The 18,017-nt window shown below is 46.9% G+C and overlaps 1 protein-coding gene across 1 annotated transcript in view; it reads left to right on the top strand.

Annotated features, from left to right (window-relative positions):
• The window catches only part of NOP53 (NOP53 ribosome biogenesis factor), a 952,413-nt gene that overhangs the window by 380,673 nt on the left and 553,723 nt on the right, over nucleotides 1–18,017 (top strand). Inside the window, exons 7-8 of the mRNA XM_044062795.1 lie at nucleotides 6,098–6,202; nucleotides 11,785–11,978. Coding sequence (XP_043918730.1) covers nucleotides 6,098–6,202; nucleotides 11,785–11,978 — 299 coding nt within the window. The remainder of the gene's footprint in view (nucleotides 1–6,097; nucleotides 6,203–11,784; nucleotides 11,979–18,017) is intronic.

The raw sequence follows: 18,017 nt of genomic DNA, 5'->3' as shown, positions 1-18,017 counted from the left end.
ACATTTTTTTATGCTTGTCGGCATGATGTGCATCACATTGTCTGAGTCCAGACGTTTGGAATGTAACATGTCCTTCTATTCCCATGTTGCAGTATTTTTACTGTGGGATCGTCCGCCTCAGGCGACCCAAACGTCTGACTCCTATGCAAAAGCTTAAGCCTGGTTGCTGCCAGGTGCGTGGGATGGTCACATGCAGGACCATAAACCAGGGGCCTTAAATGCAACATCTGCACGCACAGACCTCAGAACTTCTCGGCTGCAGTTTAACGTCAAATCGATCATTTCCCTCCACTCTCTTGAAGACGTCTAAAGATAAGTACCCCATTGGGGGTAAATCCTTCGTTCTTGCTTGAGCTTTGTTTGCTTGCTGTTGTTTCTTAGCTGATGCCCACTAGAAAGGGCAAATGTAGGTGAGACGTCAAATTCTGCACAAAGATTCACACAAACTTTGCTTGTTCTGCGTAGGCCAGGAACACAACCACATCACATGTAACATCCGATAGTTATTCCTACCGAAAACCCTTAGGAGTCATCTGGCAGCCTTAAAACTTTATCTCAAGAACCAGAGATTAAAGCGTTTAGCCCTACATATGGATCTGGAGTCTGCCATCGAGGAGGAGACACCTAAAAAGAAGGCCATGGTTGCAAGACCTACCTCTTCTGCCCCTCCGTCATCAGACATTCTGCCAGCCACAGATTTAGGGGTTGAGTGATGCCCACTAGAACCAGAGAGTTCAGCGACTACCTTTGTGGAAACCACCTTGGAAACACCGATGGGCACGTCCTTGGAGGTTGTTCCAACACTGGCTTTAGCCGAGGTTGAGGGGGAACCAGTCTCCGCCAGACGCCGTCCCACGATCCAGGAATCTGAATCCTCTCCTACAGGCCAGACTCCTGATACTAGGCACTCTCTCTTTACTACACCTACTCCTCTTAAGAGGAAGCAAAAAACCAAAGATCTGTCTTCTTCCTTCAAGGACAAACCAGACTGGCATACTTTATCTCAGTCTTTGCTTCGGGCTGTTGTGGTTCTTAGGCTTTCAGCCTCTCCTGCTGCCACATTGCCTGCTGTCAGCCCCAGGCCAGTCTCAGCGGCTTCCATTCTTCCTTCACACACACAGGAGGAAAACTCTTCTTCCTCCTCAGATGAAACTGTTATCTACAGCTCCCTGTTAGCTTCCCCTTTGGATTACTACTCCCCAGATGAGGACTCCCTAGAAGGAGATCCACCCCTGAAGACATTTCTTTTGGGGAGACACTAAAATGAGGGAGTATTTCAAGTGGGATACAACTCAGGTCATCAACATTCAAAAGAGGTATTTTGAATTACTCCAGTTGGAATCACCCTTCCCATCTGCTGTCCCTCCTGTGATTCGAGTCTACCTAGATGCATTTGCATCAGCCTCTGAGACCCCAGAATCACAGCCTCCAGCTCGCAAAGATCTGACAAAGGTCTCTGATGAGCACAAATTCCTCATTAAGCCTCCAGTGACAGATCCTGCAGTCATTGCAGTGACCCCTGATAAACCATCCAGATTAATACCTTCCCTCCTCCCTTTTGCCATCAAACAAGGACAGTAAGGTCATGGACAGACTTTGGAAAAAGATGTACATATCTTCAACACTGGCTTTCAGGGCTATCAATTTTAAACCCACTTAGTCAGATATGCACTAGTCTTGGTCTATCAGGCATCCTCCTTGCTTTCCTCCATGCCTGACTCTCCCAGTAAATCTCAGGTAGCATCCAACCTGTCCCTGGCATCACAGGTTGTCAGACACTAAAGTGCAGCTATGATTCAGCTTCAGCCTCTGTTCTGCGCAGGTATTCCTGGCTTAGGCTTCAGCCCCTCCCTGAAGATTTTAAAACCAAAATTTTGGACGCAGCACTTGACAGCAAATTCCTTTTTGGCAAACACTGTTCAAAAGCCTCCAGGAAAAAAGCACGGAGCTCAAGGACCTCAAACATTTACTAGTCTCCCCTTCCCTAAATTTTACAGAAACTACCCTGCCAAGACCACCTTTGTCAGAAGGGCCCCAACCCCATCCACCACCACCTCTTCTAGCCACAGAAAAGGGTCTAGAAAGGCACTTTCCCCAAGGGCAGCCCCTCCTTAACCTACCATAAGGCAGCCCTTTCAAGACAAAAACAATAATGCATGACTGCCTCAGCCACCTCCCCCTCTTATCCTGCCTCTCTCACAGTTTCCCCCTGTGGAAAAAAGTCACTTCGGACAGCTGGGTTCTGGCAGTAGTGGAAAAAGGGTACTTCATGTCCTGGCAGGAAAGGTCTCTTCCACAAGGCATCCCCTTCCCTCACAAAAAAACAGCTACACCTAATCCCTCAGATTATCCAATAACTACTTGCCCAGGGGCCATAGAAAGCATTCCCTTAGGCCAAGAAGGGAGGGGTTCTACTCAAGGCTCTTCCTGATGCCAAAAAAGGATGACCCTTGGAGGCCCATTCTGGATTTGTCCTTCCTAAACCTCTTTCTGAAGGTCCCTTCCTTCAGAATGTTATCACTGCAAACCCTTCTCCCTCTGTTGCCACCCAAAGCTTTCATGGCCACTTTGGACTGGAGGTATACGTCAACATTCCCATCCACCCAAACTACAGAAAGTATTTGCGTTTTGCTGGACCCTTTTCACACTTTCATTTTACTGCCTTGTCCTTTGGTCTAGCTACTGCACCAAGAGTCTTTACAAAGTGCCTAGCCCCAGCAGTAGCCTACTGCAGAAAAAAAAGCATTCAGATGTACCCCTACCTAGACAGCCTCCTCATCCTAGCAGAAGAGGAAGGCACCCTCAAAAAAACACTTATTATTCACTGTCCCTGCTCCAGAGCTTGAGGTTCACTCTCAACCTGGTGAAATCATCCCTCCTTCCAGCCCAAGACAAAAAGATTCCTGGGCTGCGGGATAAGAACCGACTTGATGAAGACCTTCCTTCCTCAGGACAAAGTATCCTCCCTAGTCAACCACTTTCTCGAACTCCTACTGGTCACCCACATCTCAGTCTTGCAGTTCATGCGCCTCCTTGGCCATCTTGGCAGCCACAATCCCTTTGCTACCAATAGCCAGACTGCACATGAGGGAAGTTCCAGTGGTACCTGAAAAATGTCTGGTCACAACACAGCCACGAACTGGACTTTCAGGTACCCTTCTTACCATGCCTGAAGACAGAACTGAGGTGGTGGATAAAGCCAGTAAATCAGAACCCAGGCCTACCTCTGCAATCCACCGACGCAGTTCAGTGCACGCACACTGATGCCTTCGTTTCAGGGTGGGAGCAACTATGAACAGCTTCAAGGTGCAGGCCCAATGGGAGCCCTCTCTTCAGAAAAAAACATAACATAAGGGAGATGACTGTGCTCCATCTAGCCCTACAGACCTTCCTCCCTCTTATGCAGCCAGGCCCCTTACAAATCTTTACAAACACAACTGTGATGTGGTATATCAGCAGACAAGGGGGGCCTCTGCAATCCAACGATGCAATTCAGTGCACGCACACTGATGCCTTTGTTTTAGGGTGGGAGCAACTATGAACAGCTTCAAGGTGCAGGCCCAATGGGAGCCCTCCCTTCAGAAAACAAACATAACATAAGGGAGATGACTGCGCTCCATCTAGCCCTACAGACCTTCCTCCCTCTTATGCAGCCAGGCCCCCTACAAATCATCACAAACACAACTGTGATGTAGTACATCAGCAAACGGGGGGGGGGTCCAGGTGCAGGTGTGGGAACTAGCCACTCAGTACAGTATCACACTGCAGGCAGTCTGTATTCCATCCCTGAACAACCATCAAGTGTGTGCCCTCAGCAGATCCTTCTCTCTGCCTCACAAGTGGATGTTGTACAGGGATGTGTTCTTAGACATTGTCCACCAGTGGGGCAAACCTCAAATAGATCTTTTTGCCCCCCCCCCCCCCCAGAACAGACAGTTGCAGCTTTTCTGCTCCTAGGATCCCTCCCCACTAGCCTGGAGAGTAGATGCCTTCTCCATTTCTTGGAAGGGATGGTTCCTTTATGCCCCCCCCCTTTCCCAGTCAATCAGAAAGTCCTTCTACAAATCCAGTGGGACAAGCCAAAAATCTTGCTGGTGACTCCTTGTTAGCCAAGGCAACATTGGTTTCCCCTCTTCTATCTGTTGCCAAGGGCAGTCACCACAAGTTGCTTCACAAGGTGGACCTGCTTACACAACAGAAGTGATCTCTCATTCACTCACACCTGGAGATGCTCTGCTTAACCCTCTGGGTGATAAACTCTTGATTCCTTCAGACACCAGTACTCAGAGGACGTGCTTTCCATTCTGTAGCAGGCCATGAAACCCACTACCAGGAATTCCTGTGTCTCCAAATGGAAAAGGTTCGGCAAAGGGACCCATTCCAAGCGGATGTTCCACTAGTCCCTAGCCTGTGTGAGAGCTCATAAAGTCAGACCTTTCATAATTTTTCAGTGAAAGTCCACTTATCTGCTATCTCTGCATGCTTACCTTTGGACCCACCTCTGCTTTCCAGGTTGGATGTCAGATTATTCTTAAAAGGGGTTCTCCACCTTAGGCCACCAAAGAAACCTATCCCACCACCTTGGGACCTAAACCACATACTAGAAAAACTCACAATTGCATCCTTTGAACTAGCAAGCTTCTTCTGTGCAGATGTACACATGGAAAACTGTCCTATTAGTAGCCCTTACTTCAGCAAGGAGGGTCTCCAAATTACAAGCAAATCATGGCATCCCCACCCTACACTATCTTCCACAAAGATAGGGTAACCCTTCACACCAATCCCTCTTTCATGCCTGAAGTGGTCAATGAACTGTCCCTCAACCGGTTTATTCATTTATCCACCTTCTTTCCCTCTTCCCAGAATGACAGTGAGAGAGTACTCCACTCCCTTGATGTCCACAGACAAGGTTCTATTTGGACAAAACCAAAGTCATTGTTGTTCTACCCCATGGCCTTTGGCAAGGCTGTATCCAAACAATTTCCTTTTACTACTCCTACCATGGCAAACACTTACCTTATAGTGTTGAGGCACATTCTACAAGAGCTGGGGCCCTCCTCAAAGAACTGGACCCAACCACCATTCTTGAGGCAGCCATGTGGTCCTCTGTGCATACCTTTGCGAAACATTACAAATTGGACCATGTTTCCAGAGCCAGGGCAGGTTTTGCAAGGGCAGTCTTGCATGGATTCCTGGAATCTGCAACGTCTACCACCCTTTCCTCCTCTTGAGCTGTGACATTCTCCCACAGTAAGAATACTGCAACATGTGAATAGAAGGACGTAGATTAGTTGTGTAAAATCTTACCATAACCATAGATGTCCTCTTCCATGTTGCAGTATTCCTTTCCATCCACCTACACGTCTTCATTACATTTACCCTATCTAGATGGCATTCTTTTGGTACTCCGACTGTTTTCCGACTGGGCAGTCAGTTCTGAGGTCTGTAAGTGCAGACGTCTCATTTAACACCCCTGCATGTGACGCCCCACACACCTGGCAACAACCCGGCTTAAGCTTTTGAGCAGGAGCTGGATGTTCAGGTCGCCTGAAGCGGAGGATCCCACAGTAAGAATACTGCAATATGGGAGAGAAGGACATTTTATGGTTATGGTAAGATTTTACACATCTAATCTTTCTACATAGTATTTCCTTTGTCTGATAGAGTTCAGAGGGTTATAGCTGTGAATAGTTAAACTTATTGTAGTCTTTGGTTTGATTCCATTAGTCTGTAGTTGGTTTCTGTATGACTGTCTGCTCACTTAAAAGGACCTTTGCTCTTTGGTCACATCTGAAAAGGCACATCTGACTTTTGGGTTTTACCTGGATGAGTACATAAATGAGACCAAGGTAATCTAGATGAAATCAAAAGATGTGTGGAGTGGAATCATTTAAGATTGTAGGCAAGCAGAACATTCATACCTTTTTCATATGACATGACATGATGATTTTTGACTTCATAGTGCTTGGAATTTCTTGATTGTTTAAACAGTTTGCAGTGTTTCAATTAGACACATTAATACATGGTCATAGCACAAGTACACACTTTTTTAGTATGTTAAGTGTATGTTCTTTTATCACTCACCTCTTTTTTATAGGCTTTACTACTGAAGGCGCATGAGGTAGAGTTGAAAAAGCTGAAAGAAGAAGAAAAATTGAATAGTCAACTCAGTGTGCCAGTTAAGGAGGATATTGCCACAGAGGTAATTTTGAGATAAATTTCTGGCTGTATTTTAGTTGCTGCGTTTTATAGAGGGGAATCTTCTAGTATATGAGCAAAAACAGCTTCTGGGTTGATGTGTTAGTTGAAAACCTGAAAAATATCTCTGCTTTAAAGAAACTTTTATGCAAACTCTGTTTTAAGATATCGTATAGTGCCACATTACACGAGCATTTGTTTTCTTCTAGCTTTATGTTTACCCATTTTACTGCTGGCATTGTACTTTTAGTCTTATTCTGTAGATAAAATCTGAAGCCTGTTAAGATGCCAGAATTTTACCAGTTTTGATCGAAACAAAAATAAGTAAGTTATGGAACGGAGTAGAATAACTGCAGTGTGCTAGCAGGTGTGTTTTAGAGAAATTCTGGAACTTGACCCATTTTCGGTTTAAAAGGGCTCATTACAAGTATAACTGCAAAAAGTGGTTTATTTAGTTACCCTGGTATAACTATTAGTGTAACCATGTGATGTTCTTTGTGTTTCACTGTTGCAGTCATCACACTTTGGTTATCTGCCTGCCTGTAGTCCTCAGTCGGCCCAAATACCAGAGACTTAGTATTTCTGTGTCGGTTGCTGTCAAGTTTAAAGCTGTTGTCAGGGGTAGAAAAACAGTCAGCCGACGCCATTACATCGGTCTTTCTTGCCGAGGAGCCCAAAGCAGAAGCAGTTCGCACGAGTGCTGGTTGGATGCTACCTGAGTTTTCTTTTCCGAACTGAATCATGCTGAAGTCTTCTAAAGCTAAGTACCCCATTGGGGATCCTTTTTTGCTTGCTCTAACCAAAGTCAGAAAAAGTTAACAATTGTCTCGCCTGTGGAAAGCAAATACCACACCGAGATTTCCATTCTTACTGCATCACCTGTTTAGGCCCAGACCACGACGTACATCGCTGTCGGTTTTGTGCTTTGTTCGGTGCCCAAACTATTTGTCATCGGGCCCTTATTTCGCTGTCGTTCTCCGTATTCTGAAATGGCTTCGGTAAGCCATCCGTCTACTGATCTTGGGTAAAAACGTAAGGATAAAGACAGAGACAGACCGCACAGGTCCAAAACTGCCGATGATGCTTCCGTTAAGCTAGTCGCCAGTTCGCCGGTACTCAGGTGTTTTCGCAACCCCTGATGCCCGCTTCGATGGATTCGTAGGCCTCTACTGAGACCTGTTTGGAGTCCGGTATGCCGCGAGACTCTTCTTTGACTACAGAGTCTGGAGCCGCTGTGTAGGCACCGACTTCCGAGGAAGTTCTTCGCATTACCAATACTCGACACAAACCGACGACTTCTTTCACGTCTTCATTTCTGTCTAAAACTATCGAGTTTCTAAGACCAAGAGTACGAGCTATGCCTAAAAAAACAATGACCCAATCTCAAGCACCTGCTTCCTTACCACAATCTCAAATGCTTAAACTGGCAGAAGACTTGATCATGCTGATTAGGGGAAGCCAGCCTTCCCCTGCTAAGAGAAAGAGACCTGTCCACAGCAGCTTTAACTGACCAAGAGTCTGACGATTCTGAGATTTCTGAATATGAAGACATGCCTTTATCTGCTTCTGCTTATGATGATTCAGATGCAGAAGAGTCCATTCCTTCTGCTTCCCCTCCAGAGGATTTTTCTTTTGGTGAAACCCTGCATACTTTGAGAGCATTTCCACTGGGAATGCCAGGATTATCCTCAGTCCAAAAAGAGACTCAGGGAATTTTTAGATTATGCCACAGCATAGACCCTTAGCTATCCCTCCTGTTTTGGAGGTTGTGGATGATGTTTTTATGGAATCCAGTCTAACTCCTGATACTTTACCCCTGCTCCAAGGAAACAAGACAGTTACTACAGAGTCCCTGACTCTTTCAAATTTCTTTTCAAAAATCCTACTGCTGACCCAGAGGTCATCTCCCAAGGGCCTAAAGGCATAAAAGCAACTACAGCTAAGAATCCCACCCCTTAGGACAGGGATTCCCGAAATTTAGACAGATTGGGTAAAAAAGTATACACCTCTGCAACTCTTGCCATTAGGGCATTGAATTGCCAGTTCCACATGCTGAAATACCAGCAACATATTAAGCAAAAATGATCTATCTTTCCAGACTTTGCAGAAAATAAAGAATGACAGGAGCTAATGCATTTTGCAAGCCAAGTCAGCAAGCATGCCCTGCGATGTGGGTTTGACACCCTAGAAGCATCTTGCAGAGCAGCAGTCGCAGGTTCTGTACTTAGGCATGCTTGGCTTAAGGAGCAGACCTTGCCAGACCATGTCAAATCAAAATTACTGGACACCCTTTTGAATAAGGACAGTCTGGCACCAAAGCATAAGAGGTTCTAAAAAAAGATGGAAGAAAAGGCTAAGTCAGTTTAGACGGTCAAAGATTTTTTTGCAAGTGCAGCCTCCAAGATTCAGTAGGCATTGCCCCTCGAAACATTGGTCCTTTCCAGCCTCTTCTAGGCCATCTCAAACTAGACCCAGGGGAGACAGCCCCCCCAGATTACAGTCTCAGGGTATGCAGAGATCTAAGCAACAGAGTATCGCCACCTCTAAAACAGGGAGTGCTAAGCCACCCCCTTATGAAAATGTCTGTTTTGGGGCAGGATCTATGAATTATCATTTCTCTGCACTTCCCTTTGGCTTATCCACTGCTCCCAGAGTCTTCACAAAATGCTTGTCTCAAGCCATTGCCTATTGCAGACAGAGAAAGATTCAAATTTACCCTTACTTGGACGATTGCCTGATTCAGGCAGGCAGTCACGAAAAGCTGTTGCTGCACCTGACATTTGTAAAGGACGTTCTAACCTCCCTGGGATACACTATCAACGAAAAGAAATCAAAACTTGTCCCCAGTCAAAAAACTGTATTCCTGGGAGCAAGCTTGGACACTGCATCCCATATGGCATTCCTTACTCCAGAAAAACAAGCCTTTCTAACAGGCTACTTCGCTCAAATGGTTACCAGAACCTAGCTATCCGCAAGGAAAATCCTGCAGGCTCTAGGGTTCATGGCCTCTTGCATTCTGCTAATTCCATATGCTAGACTGCATATGAGGAAACTTCAGTGGTACTTAAGTCTTTGGTGGCAACATTCTCAGGACCTGGAAACCATCATACCTATCATACCTTGTCTAAGGACAGAGTTTCTTTGGTGGGCAGCAGCATGCAACCACAACAAGGGACTAACCTTTACACAACCCCACGCCACCCAGACCTTAACCACAGATGCATCAGACTATGCCTGGGGGGCACATCTGGACGACAGGTGCATTCAGGGCCACTGGAGCCCAAGGCAAATTCATCTGCACATCAACCAAAAAGAGATGCTAGCTGTTCAGCATGCTCTGACAACTTTCAGATTCCTACTGTCACCAGGACCCTTCCTAATAAAAATCGACAACACCACAGTGATGTGGTACATCAACAAGAAGGGGGGAGCCCACTCTGCAGGTTAGCCATGACCCTTTGGAACACTGCTTTGACCATGCATGTTCATCTGCAAGCTCAATTCCTGCCAGGCAAACAAAATTCTCTGGCAGACGACTTAAGAAATCTCCTAGTCCCACACGTGTGGCAATTTGACCTCAACACCTTCAGCCTTCTAATTCAGAAATGGGGGACCCCAAAGGTGGACCTGTTTGCCTCCCCCTACAGTCACCAGCTCAGCAAATTCTGCACCAGGACACCTCACAGCAGGGCCTGGAAAATGGATGCCCTATCCTTCCATTGGGTGAACCTCTCAATCTATGCATTCCCCCCTCTGCCTCTTCTTACATGAGTATTACTCAACATAAGACCGGAAAGACCAAGGGCAGTCCTGACTGCTCCAAACTGGCCATGCCAGCACTGGTACCCCCTCTAATGTGCAGTCTGTCACTGGTGTCAGCCCAGATCCCAACCCTTTTCACTCAGCAGGAGGGACAGATCTTGCATCTGCAACTGCAAACCCTGAACCTTGCGGCCTGGCTTATTCCTTGAATTCTTCTCCAGTGGCCAGCCTAAGCAAGCAGGTACTGGACGTCATTCTTGAAGCCAGAAGACCCAGTACAAGGAAATCCTATGCTGGTAAGTGGAAAAGATATTGTTCCTGGATTCACTCTAAAGTAGCAGACACAACGCTGGCCTCCTTACCTCTCATCCTGGATTACCTAGCAGACCTACTCCTCAAAGGCCTGTCCTTCTCTTCCATTAAGATCCATGCCTCTACCATCTCTGCTCATTACAGCACTTAGCCACCTCTCTTCTCTCACCCTTTCATCAAACAGTTCCTGAGAGAGGCCAGCAACTTAAGGCTACCAAGGAGAGCCCCCACCCCTGCTTGGGACCTTAACTTCATGCTAGAAAAGCTCACACTTACCCCCCCCTTTGAGCCTGCAGTGTCAGCAGATTTAAAATTCCTCTCTTGGAAAACGGCCTTGCTTCTGGCCATCACTTCAGCTAGTAGAGTGTCTGAGTTACAAGCACTTATGGCTGTGGAACCCTTCATTATTTTTCATGCTCACAGGGTCTCCCTCAAGCCTAACCCCACTTTTATGCCTAAGGTGGTGTCCAGTGTGGCTCTTATCCAATCTATCCATTTGCCAACCTTTTTCCCTAATCCTCAAAATAAAGGGGAAAGGATCCTGCACTCTTTAGACGTGCACAGACAGCTCAGATTTTACCTTGATAGGACTAAGCCCTTCAGGAAATCTGACCAGTTACTAGTCCAGGGGCAGAGGGCAAGGCCATTTCAAAACAAACCATCTCCAAATGGATAGCACACTGTAACCATTTCTGTTACAAATACCATGGGAAACAACCCCCTCTGGGAGTCGGAACGCATTCAGCTAGGGCAACATTCTGGAAGTTACTACCTGTAGTTCTGTTCATACCTTCACCAAGCATTACCACCCTATCTTTTCCACATCCAGGGCAGGTTTTGCAGCAGCAGTCCTGCAGGGCATGCTAGCCAGCCCCAACTCTTCTTGACTGCCTCCACCCATTCTTCAGCTTTGGGAATCAACCCAATTGTGATGACTGCAACAGTGAAACACGAAGAATGTAGTACAGTTATCTACACTTACCATAACTGTAGATGTTAGAGTGTATTCACTGTTGCAGTCCAGGTTTCCCACCCTCCAGCCCCCTTGTCTGTCTGTCTTTCTCTCTTTCTCTCTCTCTCCTTCCTTCTCTATCACATATCCTGTACAGGGCTATTGGTATTTACTTTTTACTGGTGGTGTCTTTTCCACCATAACTTAGCTCCCTATTTGGGGGGCTCCTGACATTTGAAGCAAGAAAAACTGATGTAATGGCGCAGGCTGCCTGTTATACCCCTGACGACTTGATGTCAGTCCTGAAACAACAGCAACCGACTTAGAAATGCTAAGTCTCTGGTATTCGTGGCAATTGAGGGCTACCTGCAGGCGCAGATAACCCAAGTGTGATGACTGTAACAGTGAATACACTCGAACATCTACATTTATGGTAAGTGTACACAACTGTACTTTGTAGAGCAGAACTTTTAAGTTTCTGTTGTACAGTAGAGCTTGAATTTCTTAGATGTCATGTCTCTGCTCAAATTTTACAAGGTAACTGTGGTCTTGCTTGCCAGGAGACTACCTTTCAAGAGCTCTGTCAAGGCCTGTTAGAAGACAGTGAAGGCGAGGAGGAGGAGAAAGAAAAAGAAAAAAAACACCCTGTTTCAGAAGACACTCCAGAAGATAGGACGGTCCCTGTTGCTGTTGGAGAAAAGAAAACAGAAAAGCAGAGGAAGAGAGAAAAGGTTCTTAAGGAAAAGGTTGGTGGGTTTCTGTTTTACTCTGGCTATAGGTACTTATAAATTCCTAAAAGAAGGTTAGAGGTTTGCTAATACAGATGAAAGTGGAATAACCCTTCATGTAACTGAGGCTGCTGCTGTTAAAAGTCATCATTCAAGTTAAGAGTTTCCTTGGCTAACAAGTAGAGGGTTGGGAGAGTGGCCTAATGGTTAAGGTGTTTGCCTTACAAACACCAGCTGCAGGGTTTCAGTCTTACAAGGGATAATTGGCTAGGCTTAAAATGACTCGCAAGGGCAGTTAGCTTAGTACTAATCTATGAACTGTTTAATCTGTCATCTGTCAAACATATGAAAATAGTCAGTGGGAATGAGTTGTCAACCTCTCTGTTCTTTTCTTTGTATGGCTTACCTTCACACTGTTTCTCTTCTTGCTTTACCTTTTCACTCATCATTTCCATCCTTTTTTTTTAAAGATTAATGATGTTTTAGTATTTGCAGTCTCACCACTGCTGTTATTCCATTCATATATCAAGATGTATTTTCTAATATCTGATCAGTTTCCCCATCCCTTACCTACTAGTCATGTCCTTTTTGTCTTCTTCTCTGCGTTGTTCTCCTTTCACTCAGCATGGTTTACATACCAAATATATATTTTACCTCTTCCATTCTATACAGACCAGACGTGTAATTTCTTTCCAACACAGTGACAAACATCCTTGAAACAGTTTTTTTGAATTTCTGCAGCCTGTTTTGCATCTTTATACAGCCCAGGTGTCCAGCATTGACCACCTTAGTCCATTATAGGCTCAGACCATGGTTAGTCACATCTGAAACATTTGAATCTACCTTTTGATTTGTTTTACTGACCATTCTTTTATTCTGCTTAAATGTTTAGGGCATCTCACACTCACATATGCGCACACACTCAAACCCTTTTATGACTTCACTGTAAGCTGGACCTTGGCTAGATTTTTTTTTTGGTGTTGTGGAAGTCCACCTGTTTGGTTAGTTGTGATATATCTCACTCCCAGGAGGGTGTGTTCAGATAAGACCAGGCTATCCTGTACCAAAGCAGACTACATAGAGAAGTTTTCCGTTAATGGGCTGCTGATAAACTTTTCTTCAGTACTTACTTGGCATCCAGTGAATGCTAAATAATTGAGCAATATGCACCTCTTTTACTTAAGAAAAATTGAAAGAAGCAGCTCTCCTTAGCCTTGCTGCTTTTGTGCACATAATGGGTTTATTTTTATAGGGACTTCAGGACAGGTCAGATTAACAAGAAGCCTAAACAGTGTTAAAAATCAGTTTTTCAGATTTCTTTCAAAAGCTGACAGTTTGCTTTCATTTTATCTACAGGACAGTTGAAGTTACTGATGTTAAGTTGTCAATCTCGCCTTCATTCTTGCTTGATGGGTTCGGAGCCGATCCTCGGCTCCGACTCGGCACCTTGCTAAGCTCGAGAGTCACTTTTACCAGCTTGAGGCAGCCCCATATCCCATGATGCAAGGCGGTAAGTACCCAGATCTCGTTTGCCGCTTCGCTGATGAGGTCCTCCTTTTACCAGCTCCTGGTAAGTGTTTTATATTAAACTGTTTTTAGCCCCTTTTCACTTTTAAACTTAATTTTTTTAGTCAGTCCTTCTTCCCTCCCATCCCACCCCCCTGTCAGGGTGTGTGTGTGTGTTGAGGTTTTATTTTTTCAACTATAGTTTAGTTGTTTGTTTGGGACTGTGTGGTTCTGAGTTTGTCCACTATGTCCAAAGAGCAAGAGGGTCTCAGGCTTTAAGAAGTGTGACTCGTGCTGTCAGAAGATGTCTCTGACAGACGGTCACACTTCTTGTTTATATTGCCTGGGACCTCTCCACCTGCAGGACTCCTGTGTGATTTGTCATTCTTTTAGCCAGAGAGTCCTGCAGGAGAGGAGGAATAAATTGATTTTAAGGGGTCTTCTTAAACCGGAGGGCTCTCCGGCTAAATCGGCTCCGAGCAAGACTTCTAAGTCTTCCAAGGCCCAGGCTTCTGTGTCCAAGCCTGCGGCCTCGGTTCCGACTCCTTCGGAGTCGAGATCGGCTCCGGCTGGAGCCGATCCTGGTTTGCAAAAACCTTCGGCACCGATGGCTATCGGTGCCGATACTGTTTCAGTCACATCGGTGTCGGCTCCGACTGGCTCCGACCACCATGTGGCTCAGGCTTCGGTGTCGGCGCTGACCGGCTCTGACGCCGTTACTTTTATGTCTGTATCGGCTCCGGCTGGAGCCGATGCATCGAGACCTTCTGTCGGAGCCGAAAAGTCCTCGGCTCCGATGGTTCCTTCGAGGAAGAGGTCCAGGTCCCCTTCCTTGGAACCGATACTCGGCTCGGCCTCACCTCTCCTCTCGGAACGGAGCCATCGGAGCCGATCATCTAGGTCATCCAGGCTTTCTGACCATGATTTAGAGAGGGTGGTCAGTAGATTATTGAAATCACAGGCACTGGCCCAGATGCTGCATAGTTCGTCTCAACAGACGACTATTAGTCCACACCCTCTTGAAGTTCCTCCTTCGACTCTACCCCAGAGTTTGGAGCTGGAGTCTTCGGGGATAGTTTCTGCTATGGCTGAGGGGCGGATACCCCCCCCCCCCCTTCTGCACCCTCGGCATCTACTCTTATCTCCTCTTCGAGACCTTCCTTAGAGGGATTCGGTGGTCGGGCTTCGCTGGTCTCCTCCGAGGGGGGTGAGTGGCATCGGACCCTTGTCCGACCCCGCTCTTCCCCTTGGAGCCTCGGCCTTGGTGAGCTCGGCTCCGACATCTGCCTCAGAGCCTTCCCTTTCGGTGGGCCCTGGAGTTCCGGTTTCTTCGGAACGGGTTCTCTCGGACCTCCCTGGGAGGGGGGCCTTCGAGGTGATGAAGAGTGTGCTGGCCACTGGGCTCAGCCAGCAGTCTATTCCCTTAGCTCCTCCCTCTACAGTGCCTGTCGATATCTCTGCCATCTCTCTTGCTCCCGGACCCAGCGATCCTCCGCCTCAGGTTTCCCCACTGGGAATAACCCCCTCTTCCGAGGATTCTCCTGATCAGTCAGGAGATCCTCCGCGCAAGAGGATTTGTAAGAGGAAACAACTAGACTCCCCTGAGTCTATCGCTTCAGATACCGACTTAGATGAGTTGGAGGGATCCCCAAGATCACCCTCTGAGGATGTCTCCTTTTCAGACATCCTAGAATTCCTAAAACAGAGGGGAAACTGACCCTCCACAAATCCCTCTGAGGATGAGTCGGTATACCTAGAGGCGTTTGGATCTCGGCCCTCCACCTCCTGGGTGTCTCCGCCTTTGTACCCATTATGGAGGTTATTGCTCGAAAGGCTTGGGCTGCTCCTGACTCTGTAGAGCCAGTTCCTAGGAGGCCGTCTAAATTTATTACTGCCCCTTCGGAAAAGCAATTCCTTACGAATGGTGTCCCTGCTGATGCCATGGTGGTGGCGGCTGCCACTAAGAAGGAACTTGCAGATCCTTCCGTACCTGTCCATCCTCCTAATAAGGATTCTAGGACCATGGATAGGTATGGTAAGCAGATGTTCTCTTCAGCGACCTTTGCTATGCGCTCGCTGAACTACTTATGTCACTTCACCAGACTCCAAAGGGACATCCTTAAGGAACTAGGTGAAGTAGTACAGGATCCCACAGCTGCAGGGGCTCAAGAAAAAATTGCTTCGCAGCTAGGAATCCTTAATTCTATTGCTAACTCCTCCATGCAACTGATATCATATGCAGCAGATGGAGCGAGTAGAGCCGCAGGTACAGGGGTGGCTCTTAGACGCCAAGCCTGGATGCGGCTCTGTAATTTTGCAGATCCCTTTAAGGCGTCCTTCACAAATTCTCCCTTTGATGGGTCAGCTTTGTTTGGCCCTCAAGTGAAGGATACATTGACCAGGTGTGAACAGGACGGCAAGACTCTTTCTGCGTGGGTCCGTTTTTCCACCCCTTCTAGACCTTACCCTAAAGGACAGAAGGGTGGAAAGATGTGGTTCCGCAAATCCCAAGGAGTCATGCCGGATACACGTGGTCATTTTACCCCTAGAGGCAGAGGGGGTAATAATAACAGACGCCGCTCTAGAGGCAGAGGGGGTCCACAGAACCAGGGAAGCAGAGAGCCTCTCTGACAAGCCCTTTCAGCATCCCTGAGATGTTGCCCGACTGTCCATCCTTGGAGGCAGTCGGGGGAAGACTATCGCTGTACCCAGAAGCCTGGCGTTCCCTCACTCAAGACAGATGGGTACAGTCGATCATATCCGAGGGTTACAAAATTCCTTTCGAGGAAAGTCCCTTCTCTCACTCAAATTCCCTTCCAGATGTACCACCCGGTCTAAGGGAAGTTGCAGAGTTAGAAGTATTAAAACTTCTACAAAAAAGAGCCATTCAGCCAGTTACAGCAGACCATTCAGAGCCCGGAATCTACTCAAGATTCTTTTGGTCACCAAAAGGCGGAGACTGGAGACCAATATTGGATCTCAGACTCAACAAGTCTGTGAGAAAGACAAGATTTCGAATGGTCACACTTCAGTCAGTTCTGCCCTTCCTAGAGAAGGACAACTGGATGTGCTCAATAGATCTTCAGGACGCGTACTATCACATAAAAATTCACAGACGCTCCAGAAGATTTCTCCGCTTCGGCTGGGGTCCAGTCATTTCAATTCAGAGCCCTGCCCTTTGGTCTCACTACAGCCCCCAGAGTGTTCACCAAATGTATGGCAGTGGTCACGGCTCACCTGAGACGTCAAGGATTCCAGGTGTTTCCGTACCTCGACGACTGGCTCCTTTCAGCCACCACCAGGCATCAACTTCTTCAAGCCAGGGATTACACAATAAATCTTTGCACTCAATTGGGAATTTCGATCAACTACGAAAAATCCTCCTTATTGCCCTGCCAGTCTATTACTTTCATAGGCAAACTTAAACACTGTTCGGATGTCAGCAACCCTCACAGACCAAAGAATCTCAGATATACAAAGTCACGTGAGGATCATCCTAGCCAGCAAAAAAGTACAAGCCAGAATGGTTCTAAAGGTGTTGGGCCTCATGGCTGCGGCCATTACTCTTCTTCCCCTGGCCCGCTTCTACATGCGCCTGCTTCAGTGGATGTTGTTCACTCAGTGGTCTTACCAACAACTTCCAATGCGTCACCAAATACTGGTGACACAGATTTGCAAGAATCATCTTTCATGGTGGATTGCTTCCCCCCAGATTCACCAAGGCAGACCCTTTGTATCCCCGGCCCCGGTAGCCACTGTCACTACGGACGCCTCCCTGATCGGGTGGGGGGTCATTATCAGGGCAGGTTGGTTCATGGGACGTGGCAACCGTTCGAATACCACCTGCACATAAATGTCCTAGAGATGAGAGCAGTGCTTTTAACGTTGCAAGCCCTCAACGACTTTCTTCCCTTGGGAACAATTGCAGTTCACACAGACAACATGTCTGTAGTATGGTATATCAACAAACAGGGCGGAACCAAGTCCTACCCCTTGTGTCGAGAAGCTCTCAGACTTTGGCAATGGGCAATCTCCTCTCATCGGTTTCTGGTAGCAACGCATATCCCTGGGAAAACCAACATATTAGCGGACAGATTGAGCAGAGCTATTCTCATGCCTCACGAGTGGTCTCTCAAACAATCTATAGTGGAGGAGATTTTTCTAGAATGGGGCCGCCCATGTTGCGATCTTTTTGCTACTCCCCAAAACAGCAAATGCCCAGACTTCTTTTCTCTCTTCCCACTGCCAGGCCATCCCCCAGAGACGCTCTAACCCAGGATTGGCCCCAGGGACTTCTTTATGCCTTTCCTCCTTTTCCGCTGATTCCACAAGTACTCCAGAAAGCCACCGTTTTGAGAGCCAAAATGATTCTCATTGCTCCCTATTGGCCTCGACAAATTTGGTTCCCGTTCCTCCATCGTCACCTTTTAGTGCAGCCGTGGCATCTGGACCCAGTACCAGACCTTCTGATTCACCAATCCGGTCAGCTGCACCGGTCTATCCCTTCTCTCAACCTCACAGCATGGTTGCTCCACTTCCTTCCTTAGCCAGGCTTCCTA

Source organism: Protopterus annectens, chromosome 1.part0, assembly GCF_019279795.1.
Source record: "Protopterus annectens isolate FY-2018-M chromosome 1.part0, PAN1.0, whole genome shotgun sequence".
Taxonomy (NCBI): Eukaryota; Metazoa; Chordata; order Ceratodontiformes; family Protopteridae; genus Protopterus; species Protopterus annectens.
The sequence above is the reverse complement of the archived record's forward strand: the minus strand, read 5'-3'. Positions and strand labels throughout refer to the sequence as shown.